The 23,040-nt window shown below is 44.4% G+C and overlaps 1 protein-coding gene across 2 annotated transcripts in view; it reads left to right on the plus strand.

Moving 5' to 3' along the window:
• The window catches only part of CCDC170 (coiled-coil domain containing 170), an 84,460-nt gene extending 72,985 nt beyond the window's left edge, over positions 1-11,475 (plus strand). For both annotated transcript variants that reach the window (XM_060240895.1, XM_060240902.1), the window contains 2 exons: positions 3,525-3,761; positions 11,137-11,475. In XM_060240895.1, the coding sequence (XP_060096878.1) occupies positions 3,525-3,761; positions 11,137-11,325 (426 nt within the window). In that variant the 3' untranslated portion in view covers positions 11,326-11,475. The remainder of the gene's footprint in view (positions 1-3,524; positions 3,762-11,136) is intronic.
• The last annotated feature ends 11,565 nt before the right edge of the window (positions 11,476-23,040 follow it).

Genomic DNA, 23,040 nt, shown 5'->3' on the forward strand with positions numbered 1-23,040 from the left:
CCCATACATGTATGAACCTTTTCAGCTTAGAGTTCAACAAAGTCAAAGGGACACAAAATAAAGATCCAGTTATTCTCACCCTCAGTGGTGCTGTTAAATCCATGACCTGCTGCTTAGCACCGTTCAGTGCAGGTTGTTCCCATTTCCCGCTGGCTCTTCTTCCCAGGACAGCTCACTCAACTCATCCAGGAGGATAGTCTCTTCAGTGATGGTGGGTGTTATGGTGCTCCCTCTGGCTGATTCTTTTGGGTGTCCTGGTGTCTTCATCGGCACTGGAGCGATGGTTGGGGGCGGGTCTCGAGGTCTTTCAGGGCAATTGATAGCCATGTGATTTGGGTCCCCACATTGGTAGCATCGCCTCACTGGCGGAGGTTTGGTAGTTCCCCCACTCTGCTGGGATTTCTTCCCTTCTGGCTTTGCCCCTGACTGAGACTTGCGTCCCCCCTTTCCCCCTTGGTGCTGCTGTTATTGTAGGGCCACCCGCTTCATGGTGGTTTCTACTTCCCCTGCTAGTTGTATCCACCCCACCAACATAGTGGGGCAAGCTTGCTGCAGGCACCGGTCCAGTACACTGGCGTTCAGGTCCCTGGTGAAGTGCTCGATCTTCATCAGTTCGCTCCAGCCCCAGACCTTAGCAGCATTGGTTCGGAACTCAGCAGCAAACTCTCTCATGGATCTGGACCCTTGCTGCATGTCACGTAGCGCTGTCAGGGCTCTAGTTTCTTGCAGAGGGTCTTCATATTGGGTTAGGATTGCTTGCAGAAACGCGGCCACCGTGTCTAGTTCGGAGCTCCGGGTCTCGTACAGGCTCACATACCATTGCTTGGCAGCCCCCTTCAGTTTTGATCCCAAGTAGTCTACCTGGCTAAATTCATCTGGGAAGGTTCTCCCCCAGTAACACATGTAGCTATTAGCCTGGATGGAGAAATATTCTACTTCATCTGGATCCCCATCGAAAGTGGTCTCCCGTTCTCTGCCCCTTCTGTAGTCCCTGGGTGTGGGATCGGGGCCTGCCAGCGGCTGGATCGGAGCTGGTTGGGCCGGCTGGATGGGTTGCGTTGGCAGGGCGGCTGGAATCACCGGGGGCGCCTGTTGGGGTGGTAGCAATGGTATTCCTCTCCCGGGTACTGCAGGTTTCAGTAACCGGTCTATTTGCCTGCGGATCTCTTGGGCCATGGATTGGGTATTGGCTTGGATTTCTTCCCTCAACCTCCTGGCCATCTCTGCCATCTCCCCACTTACGGTTTTGAGGATGGGCGCTTCTTCCGGTCCCTTACCTCCATCTTCTTCATCCGAGTCTGGTACCCCTCCTCCGTCATCTGGTTGGGGACCTTCCCGCTCGTCTTGCTCCCCGGGTGGGGTGTTCACCCGTTCATCTCCCAAGGGTCCTTGCCCAGCCATTTTTCCTCCCCTGGAATGTCTGGTTAGGATGGCCTCTCTTCTGGCGGGCGCTTCCTCCATCAAAGTGGTTGAAGTCCGCGGTTCCCACTTCCGTGGGGTGATCAGCAGTTCTTGGATGTGTAGAGGGGACCTGCACCCCGTGGCTCTCCTCGCGTCCAAGATGTGCCACGGAGGGGTTCACACCTCTAAGTTCTCCCATGGGTTGAAAGGTTCTCTGTTGTCTGGGGCACCCTCCGCCATTCAGTTAAAGAGTTGCCAGTTCAGTTGAAGCTTTCTTTTGGATCACTTTCAGAATGTCAAGCATGGAAAATTCTAATAACCAGACATTGTTGCAAAGTTCTAGTTTATTGATAATCCAGTGTTGCTCTTTCAATGGACTTATTGAAAGTGATACAGGACAATGAAAGGCATACAGTATTAAAAGATACTTCAAAGAAGCAAAGGGAGATAAGGGAGGAATGTCACACCAGTGTGTGAACTGCTCCAGTTTATGCATTCAACTATCTATTGCGGTTACAATCTCCTGTCTTCCCAGGCCTTAGCTTGGGAACAGGTTTGGTGCCTTCTGCCTTCAAAGCATTCCTACATTTGTTACATTAAAGGAGACTGAAGGAAACGTACAGAAAGGAAACAGGGAGGGGGTGCATGTCTTAATACTCAATGACTTCTAATACATTCAGAAAACATTATAGAAAAAAACCCCCCAAGATTAATACTCGTATGCTTGACACCAGGAACTTCAAGAACCAATCTTCAGTAACTCTGCCAGCACTTCAGGACCATTTGCCTTCAATGATAAATGATGACTGCTCAGCGATTGTTTCCTCCGTCAAGGCTGCCAGTTTGTGGGAAAGGGCAATAGGGGAGCCAGTGCTGATAATCAACACCACTGCTCTTGTGTGAGCTGAGTGGCACCTGCAGAGCTGGCAGGTAAAGCTGCAGGGCCTGCTCAGCCTGTCTTGCTCTTGGGCCATTTTAACTCCCCAGTTTGCTATGACTGTCATGAATGGCACTGCAAACATTGTTTATAGTTCTTCTGTCTCTTTGGTAGTGTGATGGCTATCTTCATAGATCAGAAACAGCAGCACATCTTGTAGCTCCTTAAAGTCCTGCTGATTTATTATGGCATAAGTTTTCACTAACTGGAGCCCACTTCATCAGATGCCAGTCAACAAACACAGATGCCAGCTCTGCCTCTTTATCAACTCAGGCCATATCATCAAAGGCTCATTTACCTGCTCATGCTCTGGTGTGATAGATGTGATTGTTTGTCAGTAATGCCATGCTGTTGTTTACAAGGGTCAAATAGTCTCTATGCAGAAATAATAAATGAATAAATGTGATATAAAAACTGGCAATGTTCAGAAGTCAGTAGGAGACCATTTCAATCATCAGTTTGCTGCTTACCTGAAAGTCACTATGCTTCAACTAAAAAACTAAAGAGAGATACTAGCATGAATTATCATAAAATTCAATTCTATTCATATAGGGCCTTAACTGGAACCAGGGATTTCTTTCCAACTACAGGTGTGAAATTAGCATAGCAATGCTGGGAAGTTTGGGTTTACAGTTATTGCATGAAAGGTAACTTCATATCTTAAATCATGTGTAATACTTTTATAAAGACCACACAAATTAACATCTTTTTCTGAGCAAACCTATCTGAAAGTGTCACTCTTCAAGTGGGTAAGATCTATAGCTGCCCATACATGTGAATTCTCTGTTGTGGCTGGAGCACTGCCTGATGTGCTGGTGTCACTTACGGCTTGCACCAGAAGTAACATCATGACATCAATGCCAATGCTGATCCTGCCCCCCTCCCTCCATTCCTCTGTAATTCCATTTCCTACTTTTCATACAATGTCAAAACTGTGTTTCTTGTATTGCATGGCCTTTTGGCTTTCTTGTTTCTTATTTTTTTCCCTCTCTGTACCTTCGTGTGCATCTGTGTATGCGTGTTTGTGTGCGTCTATGCTTACTGAGGATAACACTGCATGGATCTGAGAGAACCGGCTCTAGTCTAGTCCATGAATGTCTGCAATGTGTCTTTTTCTTCTTCAGGTTTCTCAAGATTCTTTGTTATTTTTTGTGTGGAGATTTCCTGTCTTTATCTTTGTTAACAGATCAAAACACTGGAGCAGGACAGAACCATTGATGACCTAAGCAAGTCCCAAGAGAAGCTGGAAAAGACAAAGACAAAGACTGAGAAGCAGCTAGCTGCTGTGAAGTCAGAGTTACATGTTGTAGAGCGAGAAGCAAGGGAGGATAAAGAGCGAGCTAAAAACATCCTGGAATCCATTACCAGTGAAGTGAAAACCCTTAAAACTTCTCTAGAGGAAGTAATGAAGAGGGAGAGACAGGTTAGTATGTGTCAGTATGACTGATATGGCACCTGGCCTAGAGCAACTTTGTATTACATTATATCTTTTTAGATAATCTATACCAAAAGTATAAGTCTAGGCATTTTATTTGTTCTTTTTTTCTGTTCCTGAGTTTTGAAAACAGCCTGATTAGAGTCATAGGGAAATAGATTGATTGAAGGTTTTTAAGTCCATTTGAAAAAGACTGTTCAGTTCCAAATCAAGGGAGTGAATCACAATGCTGAATATTAGGAGTCTCAGTTGGCTCCAAGCCAGGATCAAATGACAAGAATATCCTGACGAAAGTCTTATAGGTTGAGAGATTCCCTCTACTCAGCTGTCATGAAAAACAGCATTCTTCAAAGGTGCCCAACCTACAAGCATTGGTGATCAGAAAGAGCAGGTCAATGGGATATAAACCCAGCTAGTGAGCATATGTTCCAATGCTGGTTTGGCTGGGTGCAACAAGAGAGGGTGAGATAGGAGTGCTAAAGATGAACGGGCAGCCAGATCCTGTTGCCTTAGCAAAGAGTATAAAACATTCCTTGCATCAAGATGGTTGGAGTTCATAAGACACCTTACACTATTTGGAGGAGACACTGTATGTGTGCTACACAGCTTAAGGGTCTCTATGAGTATTCACCCTCACCACTGCTAATGGAAAGGTTTTTTGCAACTTTAGACCACTGCCACATGGAACATAAGAGATATGCTGATAGGGTCTTCCCATGCACTTGAATTTTTTGTATGTGTAGGTGAAATATACAGGTTTAACATGGTTGCCCCCCCCCAAAGCCTAGGCTGGTCCTTACCAGCTTCAATGGCTGGGCGCAACTTCTAAGCGTTTGAAGATCCCATGAGAGGAGAGTTCGCTCCCCCTTTCTTTTGGTTCCAGGAAGGAGGGGGAGCGAACTCTCCTTCGGTGGGCCCTTCAAACACTTAGAAGCCATGGCACAGACATTGAAGCTGCTAAGGACTGGCGGAGGGGGGACAGTGAGAGTGCGGCCGTGAGGGAGGGAGAGGGGGGGGGCGACAGAGCAACAGATCAGCCTGGGGTGGTGGCAGCAGGATCTGCTCTTGTCTCATTAGGTTCCGACGGCATCCCGCTTGGCCAAGGGTCGCATCTTGCTCCACTGCCAGGGCTGCTGCTGCTGCTGCCCCTTCTTGCCTTCCCAGCTGCACACATGGCTTGTCTGTTTGGCTCTCTTCGGGCTGCAGCTGCCCTCTTCACCGCCCATCCCGGTGTGGTCCACCCATGGCCCTTCTCCTTTCGTTTCCCGGTGGGCTGTGAGGGGCCCACCCGGCCCAAGGAAGGGCCGAGGACTGCCGCTGGAGCCCTGCCCCCCAACCCCATCCCGCCACGCCAAGCTATGAGCCATGTTGGGTGCAAGTCCCGGGAGAGGAGGCCACTGGGGGGAAGGTGGTGGTGGGGTGCCCGACTCTCTCCCACCCCCGCGCACAGCCTGATGACATCATCATGATGTTGTCAGGCCGCGCACTACACACGTGCAAAAGTTTTTAAAAGGGAGGGGGTGGGGGGCAAATTTCAGACCGTGGTGCTGGAAACATTAGCCCTCGGCCTGACCTCAGCTGGAGTATTGTGTTCAGTTTTGGGCACCACATTTAGGAAGGATATAGACAAATTGGAATGGGTCCAGAGGAGGGCGACAAAGATAGTGAGGGGTCTGGAGACCAAATCCTATGAAGAAAGGCTGAAGGATCTGGAGATGTTTAGCCTGGAGAGGAGGCAGCTGAGAGGTGATATGATCATCATCTTCAAGTACTTGAAGGGCTGTCATTAGAGGATGGTGTGGAATTGTTTTCTGTGGCTCCAGAAGGTAGGACCGGAACCAATGTGTTGAAATTAAATCAAAAGAGTTTCTGGCTCAACATTAGGAAGAACTTCCTGACAGAGTGATTCCTCGGTGGAACAGGCTTCCTCGGGAGGTGGTGGGCTCTCCTTCCTTGGAGGTTTTTAAACAGAGGCTAGATGGTCATCTGACAGCAATGAAGATCCTGTGAATTTAGGGGGAAGTGTTTGTGAGTTTCCTGCATTGTGCAGGGGGTTGGACTAGATGACCCTGGAGATCCCTTTAAACTCTATATTCTATGATTCTGTGACCACTTGTACTTCTTTATTCTTCATGTTTTTTTACTGCAAAGAAGAACCTTTGACTTAGTAACAATAATAGCTAAGCTCTTATTTGCATTATACTCTGAAAAGGAACCTTTGAGCTTGTGTAGGCTGACCACAGATTTTGACAGGAGTGGTATGATCTGTATATAAGAGACAGGGTAATATAATGTGAGCCAGACAAGGTGAGTGAAATTCATCTCCAAAAATACGAGGTCATATCACTGAAATACAAGTTAAATAGCAAAAGAGCAAGGATACATTCTTTCTTGACCCCTCTACTCAATGGAATGGATTAATCTGTCCCAGGGAAAATAAAGGGATCAATCTGCAAGCGCCTAAAAGACAACTTGGTGATCCAGGGAAGTTAGCACAGATTTGCCCCCAACAGGTCCTGTCAGACCAACCTCATTTCCTTCTTTGATCAAGTAACAAGCTTACTGGATCAAGGGAATGCTGCTGATGTTGTTTCTCTGGATTTCAGTAAAGCCTTTGACAGGGTTCTGCATGATGTTCTGAAGGGTAAACTAGATGACTGTGGACTGGGCTCTAGGATAGTTAGGTGGATAGGGAATTGGCTGAAGAACCAGTTTAATGGGAAGGAAATCCCTTTAAACAACAACTATCTGACAGCTCTGAAAAATCACAAATAAGAAGTTACTTCTCTGGATTGAGGATGAAGTCATACTGGGTCAAGAGCAAGCTGGATTCCGTACAGGACTTACTGCAGTTGAGCATTGCCATACTCCAGTTTATTGTAGTCAAGTACACCAGCTCAAAAGATGGTATGCTAGCTATCACTTTTTTGGATCTCAGAGCAGCTTTTGACTCAGTGCCTAGGCAAAGACTATGGGACAAACTGAATAAATCATCTATTGACAAGTGTCTCCTTTTCCTAATCCAACAACTACTGCCCAGGTGAGATGTGGTCCATCTGGTGAGCTGACCAGGGCTATTCAGTCAACCACACTACCTGCACCCTTATTCCCTTCAGTTTCCTCCCAAGAACTTCACAGTCAGTCTGAATGCTTTCACTGGTGTTCACCAATATGTTGTTACTTCCCACATGGACCATTATGATAAGTTTTGGGAATTGTTTATATTATCTTTAATTTTCGCCCCTGGCAAGCAACACACCTCTTGGACTAGAGGGTCAGGCCTGGACACATGGCATTCCATACTTCTCAGCAGGGACTCACCTATGACCAATAGCTTCCTTTTCCTTCCTGTGCCATTTCTTCATATCTCCCTGTCTTCCTTTCTCTGCTGTTCTTGTGATTGTGATACTTCCTCTGCCTCCACCACAAGAGCCTGGAATCAGTTTCTTAGCTCTAATGGCACTGAGTGCCATCTTGCTTGACACCTTTGCGGTTGGGCTGTAGTGCTCTGAGGAGTCTTGTTCATGCAGTCAACCACACAATTGTCCCTTTGACTGGTGTCCTGTATGCATGACATCAAGGCTGCTGTTAATGTACTCCTCCCCTTCCTTGATTTCATTGAGAGTAGTAATTCTTTCCTACAGGCTCTGAACCTTCTCCAAGATTTATCCTCTCTTCTGCAGGGGGAGATCTATCAATAATTCATTATTAATTATGGGCAACTTCGAAAAGATGCCATTTATGCTGTTATACTCTTCTCTTCTGAACCAGGCCCTTAAAAAGTAGAATTTTTCCCTTTTAAAGATATGTCTGGACTGGGAAGACTCCATATTTTATAAAAAAATTCTGGTTGGAAGGAATACATGAGGGAATCCTTGGGGAGAAGAAGTGTAATTTAAAACCTTCACCCTTGATAAATCCTGGAATCCTTTCCACATATTTCAGATCAATTGATGAAAATGTCTTTGTAGCAGAAAAGAAAGATGTTTGTTGGCTGCATGCTTTGTTGACCAGTTGATCAAGTGGCCTTGATAATGGAAGATATTCATAGCAATTTTATTATGTTCCAGTATCAGAGATGGAGAGATGGGGTGTGAAGTATAGATATTTCTCTTACAAACTGTGACCCTTTTCCGATATAGATATTATGTATAGATAAAGATAGCAATGATAGTTTTAAGGACCTTTTGATTTCAGGGTCTAAGCAGTCCTTTCCACTTGGTTCCACTTGTGGGGTAACTTCAGGGAAGTAAAAGCATCTTCTGATTCCTTATGAGATGATTATATTAGATGTCTTTTCATAGTCAAAGTGGCTCATGGGCAAAGCAGCTCCTGGATCAGGTGTTCCAACAGCAAATATCTGAGATAGAATAGTCTGTTCAGTAAGGACTTATGGAACAGAAGTTCCTTCTCTTCTATAGGATGAGTTTAGACTAGAGGCAGCAGTATAGCAGCACACATTTCAGACATATTTGCCAAAACTTGTAATTATTTTAGAAACAAGAACAATATAACTTGTTAAATCAAATGTCATCTATGTTAAGAGTACCAAACTAAAGAGCACAAAATAATTGTAAGCATTTGGAATATGACCTTTAGAACACAATGAACCACAAACAAAGATCAGGTCATGCAATGAAGTGTATAATATTTAATGTGTGACTTCAGTTTAAATAACACAGAACGCTAGGGTTTTTTCCCCATTTGGACTGAAGTGTATTATACATTTAGTTTTTCTTAACTGATACAAAGCAAACACTTTCAGAAACTTTCTTTCCAGGCTGAGGAGTAAATTAAACCTAAACGGACAAACTGTTTAGAAATAGTATTGTGTAGTTTGGCTTGTGGTGCTTAGAACCAACTTGTACTAACACTGGATGTCAGCTCAACCATTAATTTATCCTGTACTTTGGCCAGGTCTGAACTGAGTGGTTCTTGTAGTGCTGGCTTGTAATTCCACAGGGACCACTCAACCTGGCTTACTCCTAGACCATTTTAACTTCCCAGTCCACCTGGCAATTGCAAATGTTATGAAGAATGTAGTTGCATGAATGTTGCAGACACCTATAGAATAGTGTCTGGAATTGCAATGATGATGAGCTACAGAACTTCCCTCCACGGTCTCACCGTTGGCAAAGTTAATTCTTTTTTAATCTCTTAAACTACTTAACCATGGAGTACATATATAGCCAACAGGGACTCATCTGCATATTAGGCCACACCCCCTGATGCCAAGCTAGCCGGAACTGTGTTTCAGTGCATTCCTGCTCAAAAAAAGCTCTGTATATAGCCTTTATATAGCTTTAAATAAGAAGGGAAACAAACACAGGCAGGATGGTTCCTCCTCCCATGGCAATGTTGTATCTTTTTGAGAAACTTCTGGTTTTAAATTGTTATAAATTAATTCTTTGAAGCCTGTCAGCTTCATTCGTGTAGCAGTACATGCCTCTCTTGATTTACAAAAGGAGGAAGCAAACATGAGTACCACTGTTTCCATGCAAAAAATCAATCTCTTGCCTCCATGACAAGTTGGGTACTGTAGTGGTGGTGCTGGACTGGGAATACAATGAGTGAAGCATTCAGGGAATAATTGTATTTATTAATTACCTGAACAGGACTTTATATGGGACTGGATGGCTTTATGAAAAAACTCTTGACATACTGTGTGACATTCTGAAATGGGCTTAATACATATCAGTATCAACATCAGAAAATAAAGCACAGGTTCCTGACATCAGTTCATTTAAAATGTATATTGCAGAACTGGGTTTAGCTTAGCCAAGTTTAGGATCCATGAGGATACACTTTATGTTGTAGGGAACTGCTGGATAATTGTCATCCATGTTTCAGTGGACACATTATCCAATGTCGAGCCTGGTTTAAAATCCCTAAGAAAAACCACTTTGTTTATTAATATTCTTACCTGCCTTTCCATCCCTACCTGGATCCACAAGGTGATTAGCAATAATAACAAACACTGGGCACCTCAACTGAGAAAACCACACCCTGCCATTATCCTGTCATATGGGGATGATCTGAAAGCATGGGTAGCTTTATAGCATGGGTAGAAATCCAGGCCCCAGGCCCATCTAGGTTTTTAAAGCTCAGAGGCAGCTCTTTGACTTGGGCTCAAAAACCAATTGGAAGACAGAGAGAAAATGATACAATCAATGTTCCCGCTAAGCTGCAGAGTCTGGTGAGCAAAAATTCTACTTTGTGAACTACTGGTATTTTGTGAGCTACTGGTATTAAACTTGTGAGCTACTGCATAAATTAGTGTGTTCTGAGGTCATCCTTCCTGAGCTAAGAAAAAAATGTGTGAGCTGGAGGCTAAAAATCTGTGAGCTAGCTCATGCTAACTCAGCTTAGAGGGAACACTGGATACAATACATGATTATGATCAGAAAAACGGTCCCCAGTTTGTCATGAACCCAAGCCTGGGTCTCTCTGAGTCACGACGCCTTTTGTGAGTGAGCAGCACCCAACCCTGTGGGTTCTCAAGGTTAAATGCACACAAATAAAGTCGGCCTTTGTAAAAGTATAAAGGTTTATTGCATAGACTTTTTAAAAAGACAGGATATTACTATGCAGAACAATCTCCATGGTTTAGCAGTGAAGAAAACAACAAAGCTAAATTTTTAGTATGTTCAAAACTTGTTATTAGATGGCACACCTTAGAATACAAGACTCCAAGCTAGAGGCTTAAGTGTTCTCTATGCAGCTGTCCATCACAGTGTAGCATAAGATAGCAATAGCATGGCAAAATCATAAAGTTATCATGACTTGCCTATTGCCTAATTATAGTCTTTTGCCATCTAACACCAGGTAATCTCCCAAACCCAATCAGGGAGCTCGCTTGATGGAACTCTCCAAAAGATGTTGGCATCTACTCCTGCTCTCCCCCCCCCCCCCACTTCCATCCAGTTACACGGGTGAACACATGTTCTCATGATTAAGCAATTAGCACATTCTTGAATCTGGCCTTGAACAAGATACAGATCTCAGCAGAAAAGCCCAATTACAGACACCTGCTAGCCAGAGCAGGTCTGCTAATAATTACATTAGCCCTTGAGGAGAATCAGTTACTAGTCTGGAAGCCATATTTGGTACCATTTGTAGTTTTCTGAGCACTTTTCAAAATGGCTGATGCACTTCTAAATGAGCTGTGTGTGACTCCATTCTTTTGTTAAAATATAGTGAGATACAACTAACAAAATAAAATAAACCCACAAAACTGAAAACACCAAGCCTTTCCCTTTTATGACAATGGCACAGTTTTGTTATGACTCTTCAATCCTGCCATATTTCTTGACATGATTCTTAAATTTATGAAAGTGCTCCCCCCCCCCGCTTTTTTTTTCAGCTGTCAGACTTCAGAGAAGTTGTCTCTCAAATGCTGGGCCTCAATATTGCTACTGTTGCTCTTCCTGACTATGAAATAATTACTCGCTTAGAGGGATTGATCCATTCTCATCAGCATCACTTTGTTCCCTGTGTGTGCTTCAAAGACATGGCAGTGAGGCATGATGGATCACTGCAACTTACCCACTAAGTACTTTGACTTCGTGACAGTGATGAAGACATTGGAAACTCTCTCCTCAGCACCTTTTCTCTTTGCCAATATAACTGGTGGTTTAAAGAATCTGATACATAGGGATTTAAATAAGATTTATAGTGCCTTCAATAAAATAGCTTAAAAGGAGTGCCAATATTACTTTTACTAAAGTAAAATATCCCATAAACAATACATTGTTAGAATTGAAAAAATTTATGTGCTGAGACCCAGATTAATGAGAATTTTTGTGTTAAATGCCTTGTAAGACAAAAGCAGCACACTTGGGCACTGTTCTTATCATGATTGACCATGTTTGTTGAACTAACCATGGTTTTTGTAGCACCAATTGAAACTAAACAGAGTCTACCTGAAAATCCTGGCTGTCAGCTGACAAATCAGTATGGACTACCATAAGAGTGGAGGGGGAAGGGGTTGATCACTCTCCAGCTATGACTGTTGTGCCTTGAGGGTCATGCTGTTGGCCAAACTGGGATTAAGCCAAGTTTCTTTCATTCAGACATAATGACTAACCAGAGTTATACAAGCCAGGATCCAAAAGCTGAGGGGTAACTCTAGTTCAATATCTCAGTTTATGGCTCTTTTACCAGATTGTAATTGCTGAGTAGCCAGCATTCAGCCAGACTTGAATAAGATATAACCCACAATTCAGAATGTTTTCTGAATGATGCCGTGATCTCCAATCAGAGAATATTACTACCAAGGTATACATGATTTTTAAAATTTATTTTAATGACAACCATGTGAGGTAGGTTAGTCTGAGAGTGTGACTGGCCCAAGGTCACCCAGTAAGCTGGCCCAAGGTCACCCAGTAAGCTTCCACAGCAGAATGAGGATTTTAATCTGAAGCTCCCAAATGCTAGTCTGAAATGCTAATCGCTATGCTTGCTGTTGGACAGTAGCAAGGAGTCAGACATAGGTGGGTCATGCAAATTGCATGGTAGTGAGTGCAATACTAGTAGTGAGTGCAAATACTCTTCCATGCTAGTCCAGGGGTGACAGAGCCGTGGTTCCCAATAACAGTCTTCATGGACAATCTGTTCAGTACAATCATGTTATACATTTCTCATGTATGATCCAGATGCCTTTTCTCATGGATTTTTATTGTGATCATGAGCAGGGCTGGCTCTAGACAATCTGTTGCCCTAGGCAAAGCTAACTTCTGTCGCCCCCCAAAAAACTGGTAACCAATTTTTGAAAACAGATGAATTATCACCATGACTTCCAGGTGTGTGTGCACACACTAACACCAAAGAAACCAAATTGAATACTCCCAGAGCCCCTAAGAGTATGAGTTCTCTTGCTGGATCAGAGTTTCCTCAGTATAATGGTCAGCCCAACATTTCTAGAACTATGCACACAAGGTAAAGTGTCTATACATTCAATAAAGTAGGGGATCTCCTACTTTAACCACTATGTGATACTAGCTCTCCACACATCTACATCAGTGACAATAAATACATACATTGGTAACCAAGTCCATAATTTCGTCATAGCCCCTGTTTTTTATTTTCCTGTACCAGAGAAGAGAGTGTGCCCACTGAATGTATAAACCCCACAGGACAAAAAGGGAGGAGATGTGATGTGTGCAAGGCCAGTGGTTTCTCTTGCAACCCATGAACACTAGATTAGGTCCAAAACTGCAAGATCATGACACAGGCACCTAGGTGTCTAGACATGTCAGATTTCCCTTTCAAAACAACATCAACCTTATTTTTACATGCAGATTGGTAGAATGGGTTGGATACCTTGCATTACACAACTTACTGCAGTAGCCTGTAGTTCGAATCCCATAGAGTTTATCTTCAGGTAGTTCTTGTATTGTTAGATTTGAGTGCAACTGGCCAGGCCTGCTGGAATTGCTTGCAACAGCTAAACAATGCAGAAGAGCAATTTGCCAAATGCTGCTGGGTGACACTTGGCAACCATAATCTCAGCCCAAAGCAAAGTCCAGCCTGAGACTAGTCTGGGTTTTGATTACAGCTGCTGTCTGACCCATGTGCCTCATGTACACTTTTCAGTAGCACACGGAGGAACTAGCCCAACTGTGCTGAATGTTCCCTCCCACTTGTGTCTGCTGGCCTTACCTGGCTTTGCCCTTGATGGCTCCTGGGGCTTGCAACCGCCTCCCTCTGGGCTCAGCCGTTTGCCTGTGCTTGTGTCAGTCCCCTCCCCTCCCTGGAAGGAGAAAGATAAAGGAGAAAACCGCAACAACAGGACTGGATTCCCTCATTACAGAAGCCTTGCTAGAGGAAGGAGTGTGTGGTTCTTGTGGTGGCTCTCTCCTGCCTTCTCCCCACCCTCTCCGCACATTCCCTTTTCTTCGGTTCCCTCTGTCCTGCTCTGCAGAGCTCTTCCAAATGGAGGAGGCATTCTGGCGAGGGAAGTGTTAAAGGCCGCAGAGGCCCCCTGGGCATGAAGTGTTCTTTTTTCAACCCCTCTCAGGCCAGCAGTGGCTTGACCCACCAATGCAAAAGCTGCATCTGGAGGGTAAACAGGATGCCTGGCAGATCGTATACTTCCGATACGTTCCAACTGAAATTTTTCCAGTACAAAAAGGAAAATCCACTTGCAAAGAGTCACTGAAGTGCATTGAGAATGCTTTATTCAACATGTATGGAAGCAGCCAGTCTTCTCCCCGCCCCCCCCCCCCCAGATGCGCTGGCAAAGCCATCCCAATGTCCCCCTCATGACATCCCCCACCCAGTCCCTCTCCTCAGCCCTAAATCTCTTCACCTCATCAGTTCCCTTCCCAGCACCTCAGTGTGCCTTAGACCCCAAGGCTCTCCAATGTGCTCCTGCAGAAACTTGGGAGGAGCAGGCATGGCTGAGTCACTCTCCCCTGCCTGGCTCTCACTTGCTACTGCGGGACTATGCAGGGGTCACTCTTCAGGGGCTCAGCAGGAAAGAGTGGGTGAGAACTAGAAGGGCAGCAGGAGAGTAGGGAAGTCAGGGAGAGAAGGGTGGCGGGGGAGCGAGGAAGCTGGGGAGAGAACTAAAAGGGTGGTGGGAGAACAGGGAAGCCCAGGAGAGAAGGAACAGTGCGGCAGGAGAGCGGGGAAACTGGGGAGAAAATGAGAAGGGTGGCAGGCGAGTGGGGAAGCCCGGGAGAGAAGGATAAGGGTGGCAGGGAAGCCAAAGAGAGAACAAAACTGGAGAGAAAATGAGAAGGGTGGCAGGAGAGTGGGGAAGCCCGGGAGAGAAGGATAAGGGTGGCAGGGAAGCCAAAGAGAGAACAAAAAGGGCAGCGGGGAAGCCGGGGAGAAAATGAGAAGGGTGACAGGAGAGCAGGGAAGGCATCTGTGAGTGTTGGGGGTGCCCAATTTGGCACCACCCCAGGGCCGGCACCCTAGGCAAATGCCTAGTTTGCCTAGTGGAAGGGTCGGCCCTGGTCATGAGCCCTGTGGGTATTCTGGGAAAGCACTGTCAATCATACAAAGTAGACAAATATGTTTATATTTGAGTTTTAGTTCATGCAATTAAATTTTAAATTTATTTTTTACACAAGTGCTGGTCAGACATTACTTTACCTTTGCTGGAGTGCCTGGAGCAAGTGTACTTCATACAGAGAAATTGAGTAAAATATTGCCTGTACATATCCTTTTATACCTCTGAATGTTAAAAAGTTATAGGCCTTACTCTTAAAAAATAAAAAAGCTGTTCAGAGAAATATTCTTGATGGAACCAGGCTTTCATAGTCCCACATTCCTGGTTACAGCCCTTATTTTAAGGGAAGATTCTCTGTATCCTGCAGACATTTAAAGTGAATTAAAACCTTATACCCTTTTAAACCCACTGATTTCAGTAGCACTGCTAATATTGCTATATACCATATTAGGTGTCAGTACACTAGCTTTGCAAAACAAAGGTTTAAATTATCTCACAAGATTTAAAAGGTAAAGGTTGTCCTCTGTGCAACCACTCTGCATCAATTCTAAGAATTGGCACAGGAATTAAAATACCATACTGGCATTGGGATTTGGGAATATTGGCATATACTGGTATTTTTTGGGATCAGTATACCCAAACCTGAAAAATGCTGGGTTTTTTTAACATTCCCAGTTGGAAGTAAGGCCAGTTCCAGGTTTGGAGGGCTGGGTACAGAGTTCCTAAATGCCCCCACTCTCCTCTCTACTCCGTCCTCAGGCCCTCAGGAGCACATTGGAGAGCCAGTTTGGTGTAGTGGTTAAGTGTGCGGACTCTTATCTGGGAGAACCGGGTTTGATTCCCCACTCCTCCACTTGCACCTGCTAGCATGGCCTTGGGTCAGCCATAGCTCTGGCAGAGGTTGTCCTTGAAAGGGCAGCTGCTGCGAGAGCCCTCTCCAGCCCCACCCACCTCACAGGGTGTCTGTTGTGGGGGAGGAAGGTAAAGGAGATTTTGAGCCGCTCTGAGACTCTTCGGAGTGGAGGGCAGGATATAAATCCAATATCTTCTTCTTCTTCTCTTCTCATATTCTCCATCTTTCCCACCCATTCATATGTGTTCCATTTGTCTTTGTGTCCTTCCCCTGCCCACTTGTGAGCCCTCCCACCACCAATGCTCACAGCCACATGCACTGCCTGTAGCCCCCTTCCCCAATGGCACTATTAATAAGAGGCTCTGGGAGAATGGATGGTGGAGCAGTAGCAAATGAGTGGGTGGGTTTACAGTAGTGGACTCTGCCAGAAGCCCGGGAGCCTGCTGCTGCCTCAGCTCAGCATATGCTGATGCCAGTCCTGGTTGCAAGTTGGGAATCTGCAGCGGATGGCTGAATCAGCAAAAAAAAATCCATTCCATTCTTTGCAGACAGAAAAGCTATTCCATCAGAGATGCTGCTGTTGTGCTGTTGATACAAAATGGGATAAAAGCCAATTAGTAGAACTGCTTTAGTAAGACACAACAAGCTGGGGCCTGAAAGAAACTGCAAGATGGAGTTAAACAATTTGGAAATTCTCCCCACACAAAGACTCCAAAATCTTCCCCTCCATGGGGTTGAGTAGACTGATCTATTGTTCCACATTATTTCTTTCTGACTTTTCAATTACCCTCAACATACTGGGGTTTTTTGTGGCATAGACAATCCGCATCAGGTTGTTTTTTAGAGTTTCCTTCTCTTTGTTAATTTTATAGTCCTACTTATCTGCTTGTCTGGAGTTACCAAGTAAAAATCCCTACCTTGTCTGTGGGTGGCACAATTGTGCTACTTTTTTAACATAACCATTACTATTAGGAAGAACAAGATGCTGACCCAAAAAAGAATCTCAGGAGGGAAACAATTTTGAAATCCTCCAGCACTACCTCTTAATCTGGTTCTTCAGGATTTTATGGAACATATTTGGCTCTCATGAGAAGGAAGGGGAAGTCCTTTTGTTGTTGTTGTTGTTAATGTGTAAAATCATATCTCCCTGTACAAAACAGTGTTGCACTCAGGGCTTTTTTGGTAGATAAAGCCCAGCAAGAACTCATTTGCATATTAGGCCACACCCCCTGATGGCACCATTGTTTCACATAGGGCTTTTTTTTAAAAGCCCAACAGGAATTCATTTGCATATTAGGCCAGATCCTCTGACACCAAGCCAGGAACTGTGTTCCTGTGCATTCCTGCTCAAAAAAAGCCCTTGATTGCATTTGCTCATCTAGTGGTCTTCTGTGCAGGCACACATCGTGTGTGTGCAGGCCAGTGCCGGAAAAGATTTCCAAAGCTTTCTGGTAGACTAGGAGCAGCCCTCCTCCCTCTGGGCATTTTCCTACCAAAATGATAACATGAACTGGGCATTTACTCTCTCAGTTCTCTTCATGCTGTTGCCCAAGTACTGCCTATATTTTTTTTAAAAAGCAAAAAAAAAAAAAATCTAGTACTAGTAATGAAAAATGGCAAAAAAATCAACAAGGAGTTATATATCTGTTGGTAATATCTTTAGAAATCCAATAAGGAAGAGGAATGTTAAGAGAGCTTGAGTCCCAATCAACAGCATAAAAAGCAGGGTCCCAACCCTGCCTCAGTAGAGACTATTTTCACTTAAAAGTATAAGATCTAGTAGTATAGAAGTATAAGATCTAGTATTTTCCACTCAGAAAAATGCTACAGTGCAGGAAAAGAACTAATCAAAACTACCAAAGTCACCAAAAGGAGTGTGAATAAGCAGATCTTTACCATAAATGAACCTTGTGCAGTTTGCAGAGTAATCTGTGCAGCAAAACAGCTAGAGGGAAAAACACAAAAACAGATTACCTTTCCAAGGGGTTAGTAAGGCATTCCCCAGAGGTGGGGTCCCTGTCAGAAAAAGACAGGCATAGGATGTCCCACTGTGAGGCAAGGCCAAATAGTCTGATTGGAGGCACGAGCTATCTGGATGTTGCCCCATTAGTTGAGGAAAACATGCATACCATGAATATGGGCAGTGCTTTTGTTATAGAAAAAGCCCAGCAGGAACTTATTTGCATATTAGGCCACACTGCTTGGCCCAGGAGCATGTGGCTGCCACATGGCAGGTCAAGCCAGCCAGAGTCCTGGCTAGCCCAAGCAGTGATCTGTTCCTGTGGGCTCCAGCAGAAAAAAAGCCCTGACTATGGGTAATGTTTACACTAAAATAAGAGAAAAAAGTAAGGTATACCTAGTGCTCTAGGTGAATATAGTGGGTTCTAAGCATTTAAGAGGCGAGGTGGTAGTGAATAACAGCTCTTTATTTGATACAGCATGATGGATGGCTGCACTGTAGACTGAAGAACTGGGCAACGGGCCAGCTATATACAACTCAGGGTTCCCACACAAGCACATTATTGGGTCATTCAAACCAGCAGGGGCTTGTGATTGGTATACGGCAGCAGAGATTTGGATCCTGCTGCCCATTGTTCCCAAGTCCCCAAGCTCCATTCATATGGCTCCAATGAGCCAGGCAGGAACACCCAATTCAGTCCTCTATTGAGTCCACATACACAACATATGACAGAGTAATTTTGCAGAAGACCAGCAGCCACTGGGAGAGACATATCCACAGGAGGGTCCTACACTATAGGAGAGGCATTAGAAATGGCACTAACTTCCAAAAGCTCATAGTCGAAAGGAATGCCATGAGAAAAATGCAGTGCTGAGTACACCAGAATGATGCACATTAGTTCTGTCTTGGAAAGAAAGAAAAACTCTGCAGATCCCCTGAAGTGTGAAATATATACTAAAACCCAAATTCTGTCATGGTGTCACATATAGATGAGTAAAAATGCCAGAAATTGCAGCTGTGGAAGCCAACAAATCTAACAGAAAAATAAGAACTGATTAAAGACTGAGAAAGGCAAAGGTAAACTCAGTAAGATAAAAAAGGTTGCCCTGGAAAGAATCAACAATTTTTAGGACTGTTTTCCCCCATATATGCCCTGGAGAGCCTTGCACTGTGTAGACCAACAGATACTAATAATCGCTGACATTGACCAGGGCCAGGGTCTTTTTTGCTTTGGCCCTGGCCTGCTGGAATGCACTCTCAACTGAAATCAGGGCCCTGCAGGACTTGTTATAGTTCTGCGAGGCCTGTAAAATGGAGGTGTTCCACCAGGCCTTCAGTTGAGGAGGTGGAGTTCTGCGAGGCCTGTAAAATGGAGGTGTTCCACCAGGCCTTCAGTTGAGGAGGTGGATGTCTGCCATCTTGCCTCCTTTGTCCTTAGCAAGCTAACATCTAACAGGAGGCACATTGGACTGCTCTGAGCAATGTTTGCTTTTTCCTGGCTTCTTGTTTTATTTAATTGATTTTAATTATATATTTATTGTATTTATTTATGTTGTTAGCCACCCTGAGCCCACCATAGGATATGGCAGGCTATAAGTGCAATAAATAATAATAACCGACCATCATCAGAGCAGTGAAACAACATAGCTGCCTCACATGGGCCACCCTAATTGCCTTGCATTTCGTAGAACAGCCAAGACATAACCCCAAATGAAGGGGAGTGTTGAAATTTTGCTATTTGCAGCTTCCACCCCCAATGGCACAGGGACTCTCTGCAGGAGGGGTACAGAGGTCTAGAAATAAGACAGCCAAGCAAATGTTTAAATTATATATATATATATATATATATATATATATATATATATATATATATATATATATATATATATATGTGTGTGTGTGTGTGTGTGTGTGTGTGTGTGTGTGTGTGTGTGTGTGTGTGTGTATATGTATATGTATGTGCAAATATTTAATGCAGGGGTGTCAAACAGGCCGAATCAGCCCCTCAGAGGGCTCCTATCAGACCCCTGAGCAACTGGCTGTCATCTGCTTCCTTTTCCCTCTCTCTTGCATCCTTCTGTATGACAGCTTGCTTTGCAAGGCTTGCTCAATTGCATAGGAGCTACAAAGTCTCTATTTTCTCCATTGGATGAGGCTCCTCCCTTGGGGAGGAAGAGCTTGCTTTGCCAGGCTCTCTCAATCACACAGCAGAGCTACTGAGCCAAGCCTCAGTAGGTGCTTTCTTTATATCTCTCCCATGGGATCCAGGGAACTGGGCAAAGATCTGGCTCGTTCCTTCCTTCCCCAAGAGGCTAGGAGGAGCCTCAGCCAATAGAAGGGCAGTGTAAAAAGACTTATCTAGATTAAAGGAATAGATTTATCATGCACATCACCAGCATAGGCACTGAGACACAGTGCATCAAGCTCCCTTCAAAAGGCCGTATTGACCTGTTGATTCACAATTTAAAGTGCAGCAGAGAAATTCCCCTTCCTGCACAGGCTAACAGTTTATTGTACTTAGACTCCATTGTGACGAAATTAGAGATAAAGTGCTGTTTAACCTTCAGGCTATCAACAACCAAAGAGATAACCAGTGGAATCAAGCATATAGTTGCTAAAGGATTGTAGTACAGGCTGTTAACCAATGATGAGAGTGCATGTCATGGGACACCTGTTTTGAGTAAAAGCATAAGATGTCCTTTAAAAAGACGGATATGGAGTTTTTCTGTATCCCCATCTTCTCAGACCAGACTGAGAAAATGCAAGGAATCCAAGTCACAAGCAAATTTTCAGACAGAATGGCATTTATTTTGTTTATTTCATTTGATTTGTATCCTCCCCTTACAGGCTTATTTGAATCTGGGTCTCCCAGATCCTAGTTCAGTGCTCTAACTACTACACCACACTGTCTTTCACTACAGTTGGTTTCATATAAGAATGACTTCAGAGGCAGTCTGGACCCAGTTGAAATAAGAATTCTCTCCCAGAAGCCTTAGTTAAACTGAGAACCCTGTTTACAGTCAGTGCCATTCCCTGGTAGGGAGAAGGGAGTGTGGTCATAAATGAAACCAACAGGGGGAAAAATGCCTGCGAAAGGGTTCGGCTTAGATCCCAATCCTCAGAATTGGGGTGGGGGGGAGCAGCCAAGGAGCCACAGACCATCAATGATTATTTCAAAGGCTATCATGCAAGTGAGAGGAAAGACAAACTGCTCATGATTGCCTTCAAAAAGCACCCCTGCTGATTGATTCTGAACTCCCCATGGAGGTGGAAATTGCAAGCCTTGCCTCTACTCGAACCAGCACCTGCACTGAAAGACCCTTAGGATTAAGTATCAGTACTGAGAGACTGCAGCAAGGTCGTGGAATGGAGGCTGAATTACTGTGTCAGCAGAATTAGGCATTAGCAAGAGGGCTTGGAGCTGAGATCAACAGAGAATCAGTTCTGACCCTGGAACCAGCTAGTCCTAATAGAGTGAGTAGTAAAATGAAGCTTGGCAGGCCTTAAACATAACCAATGTATTGTTTCACACTACAGATAAATCTGTGTGGGCTTAAAAGAAGCCCACATATTGCCTTTGTTTTGGACTATGAATATTCCTCTAAATTTGAGCAAGAGGGAAGCTAAATGGGTGGGGTGAGTAGAGAGAGCCATGTGGCTCTTCCTAGTGAGTTTGTGAAGCATATCAGAAAGGAAAAGAAGTGAGCAGAGTTCCTCTGTTTGTTTGGAGGAAAACTCCACCCCGTAGACTGGTTTCCCTCATTTTCCTGTTAAGCTGAAAAAGTTGGTCGAAATACAGCAGATAATTACATTCAGCAACTCCCATGAGTAAATTGCCTCAGTAAGATCACAAAAGTGTGTGTATGCTGTGTTTATTTTGGCTGCTTTGTAAGTGTGTGTGTGTACATGTTCACATTCATTTAGTGGAAGTGCAGCTGCTGAGGAACAAGAAAATGAAGACTGTACTCAAGGGAACTGCACTGCTGTATTTTTATTTATTTATTTTAAGGAATGGGAAAGTCTCCTGGCTCCACTCCAAAGTCCACAGATATTTTCTGAGTTGGACATGGCAACCTGACAGCTGATGCCTGATTAACCATGGTTTGTATCCTAGGCCTCTGCTGAACATGGAGCTTTCCTCACACAGAAGGAGCTTTCTTGCCACTGGAAGAGGCTCCATAAACCAATGGAACCACTAAAAGCTCCACCATCAATGGAATGAAGCTGTAGGGGTCATCCCTTATGCAGTGTGACTTTCTTTTGATTTTAATAATTGAACATTTTCTGAGTGACAACTCACTCCTCAGTAGGGTTACCAAGGGAGGGAACTCTGCAAAGTATAACAGAATGGAGTCTACCCTCCAGAGTAACCATTTTATCCCATGGAATTGGTTTCTATAGTCTGGAGACCATATGTAATTTTGGGAGATCTCCAGGCCCCACCTGGAGGTTGGCAACCCAACAAAGATTTGGGCCAGCCTGCCTACCTACTAGGGATATGCATTCAGATCTACCCAAGCCCAACATATACCTGATTTTGGGTAGCTCTTAAAACAGCAGAAAGGCAGGAGCAACCTGTTCAGTTGTTTGTCAGGCAGCCTTATTCATTCCCTTTAAACTTTGGATCAACCGGAGTGACAGGGATCTGAGAGCTCCATGCCACCTTGGCTGTGGCTGGCTTCTCATGCAGCCCAGTTTAAACCAGGCTGCAAAAGAAGCCAGCCCAAGGTCAGCTGGGTAAGTGGACAGTTGAGAGCTCCTCACTGTCACAGCTCTGCACTGCTTTCTCCAGCTGCCCAGTTTAAACCAGATGGCAGGAGAGGGCAGCCCAGCCAGGATCATCTGTTCCCACAAATTGCTGATTGCTCCCTGCAGGTGCAGCTGTGTGCTGCATTCTTCTGCTGCCCAGTTTAAACTTGGTGGCAGGAGGGGGCAGCCCAGCCAGAATCACTGTGCTGATGGGGAGCCGATCACTCTCACCAATATAGCTCTGCACTGCTTCCTCCTGCTGCTCAGTTTAAACCAAGCAGCAGGAGAAGCCAAGCCAGCCCCAGATTCAGACTGGTATTTTTCAGTTCAGGTCTATTGGACCTTGCAAATTTTGAGATTTCTGAAAAATCTCAGATTCGAATACCATAGGTATTTGGACCCAGGATTTTTCTGGAATCCCAAAATATTTTGGGTCTGATACACCTGAACTAAAAAATACCAATTAAAAAAATTGCACACCCCTACTACCTACTTGAGATGCTAACACTGGTATGCAGGTTGTCATATTTTGCAATCTGACCATTGTACGGTTGTTTGTAAGTGCTATAAAATTCTGATGCAGCAATAAGATTACAGTTACCAAGTCAACTCATTATGCTTTCTTAAGTTTATTTTGCAGAGCTTTAAAAAAAATTAATGCCAAGGTCCAGCTTAACACCCCCCCACACCAAATTCTCAGATTCCAGTGGGAACTGGACACCAGCATTCAGATATGCCATAGAAC

Source organism: Heteronotia binoei, chromosome 1 (genome assembly GCF_032191835.1).
Source record: "Heteronotia binoei isolate CCM8104 ecotype False Entrance Well chromosome 1, APGP_CSIRO_Hbin_v1, whole genome shotgun sequence".
NCBI classification, from domain to species: Eukaryota; Metazoa; Chordata; class Lepidosauria; order Squamata; family Gekkonidae; genus Heteronotia; species Heteronotia binoei.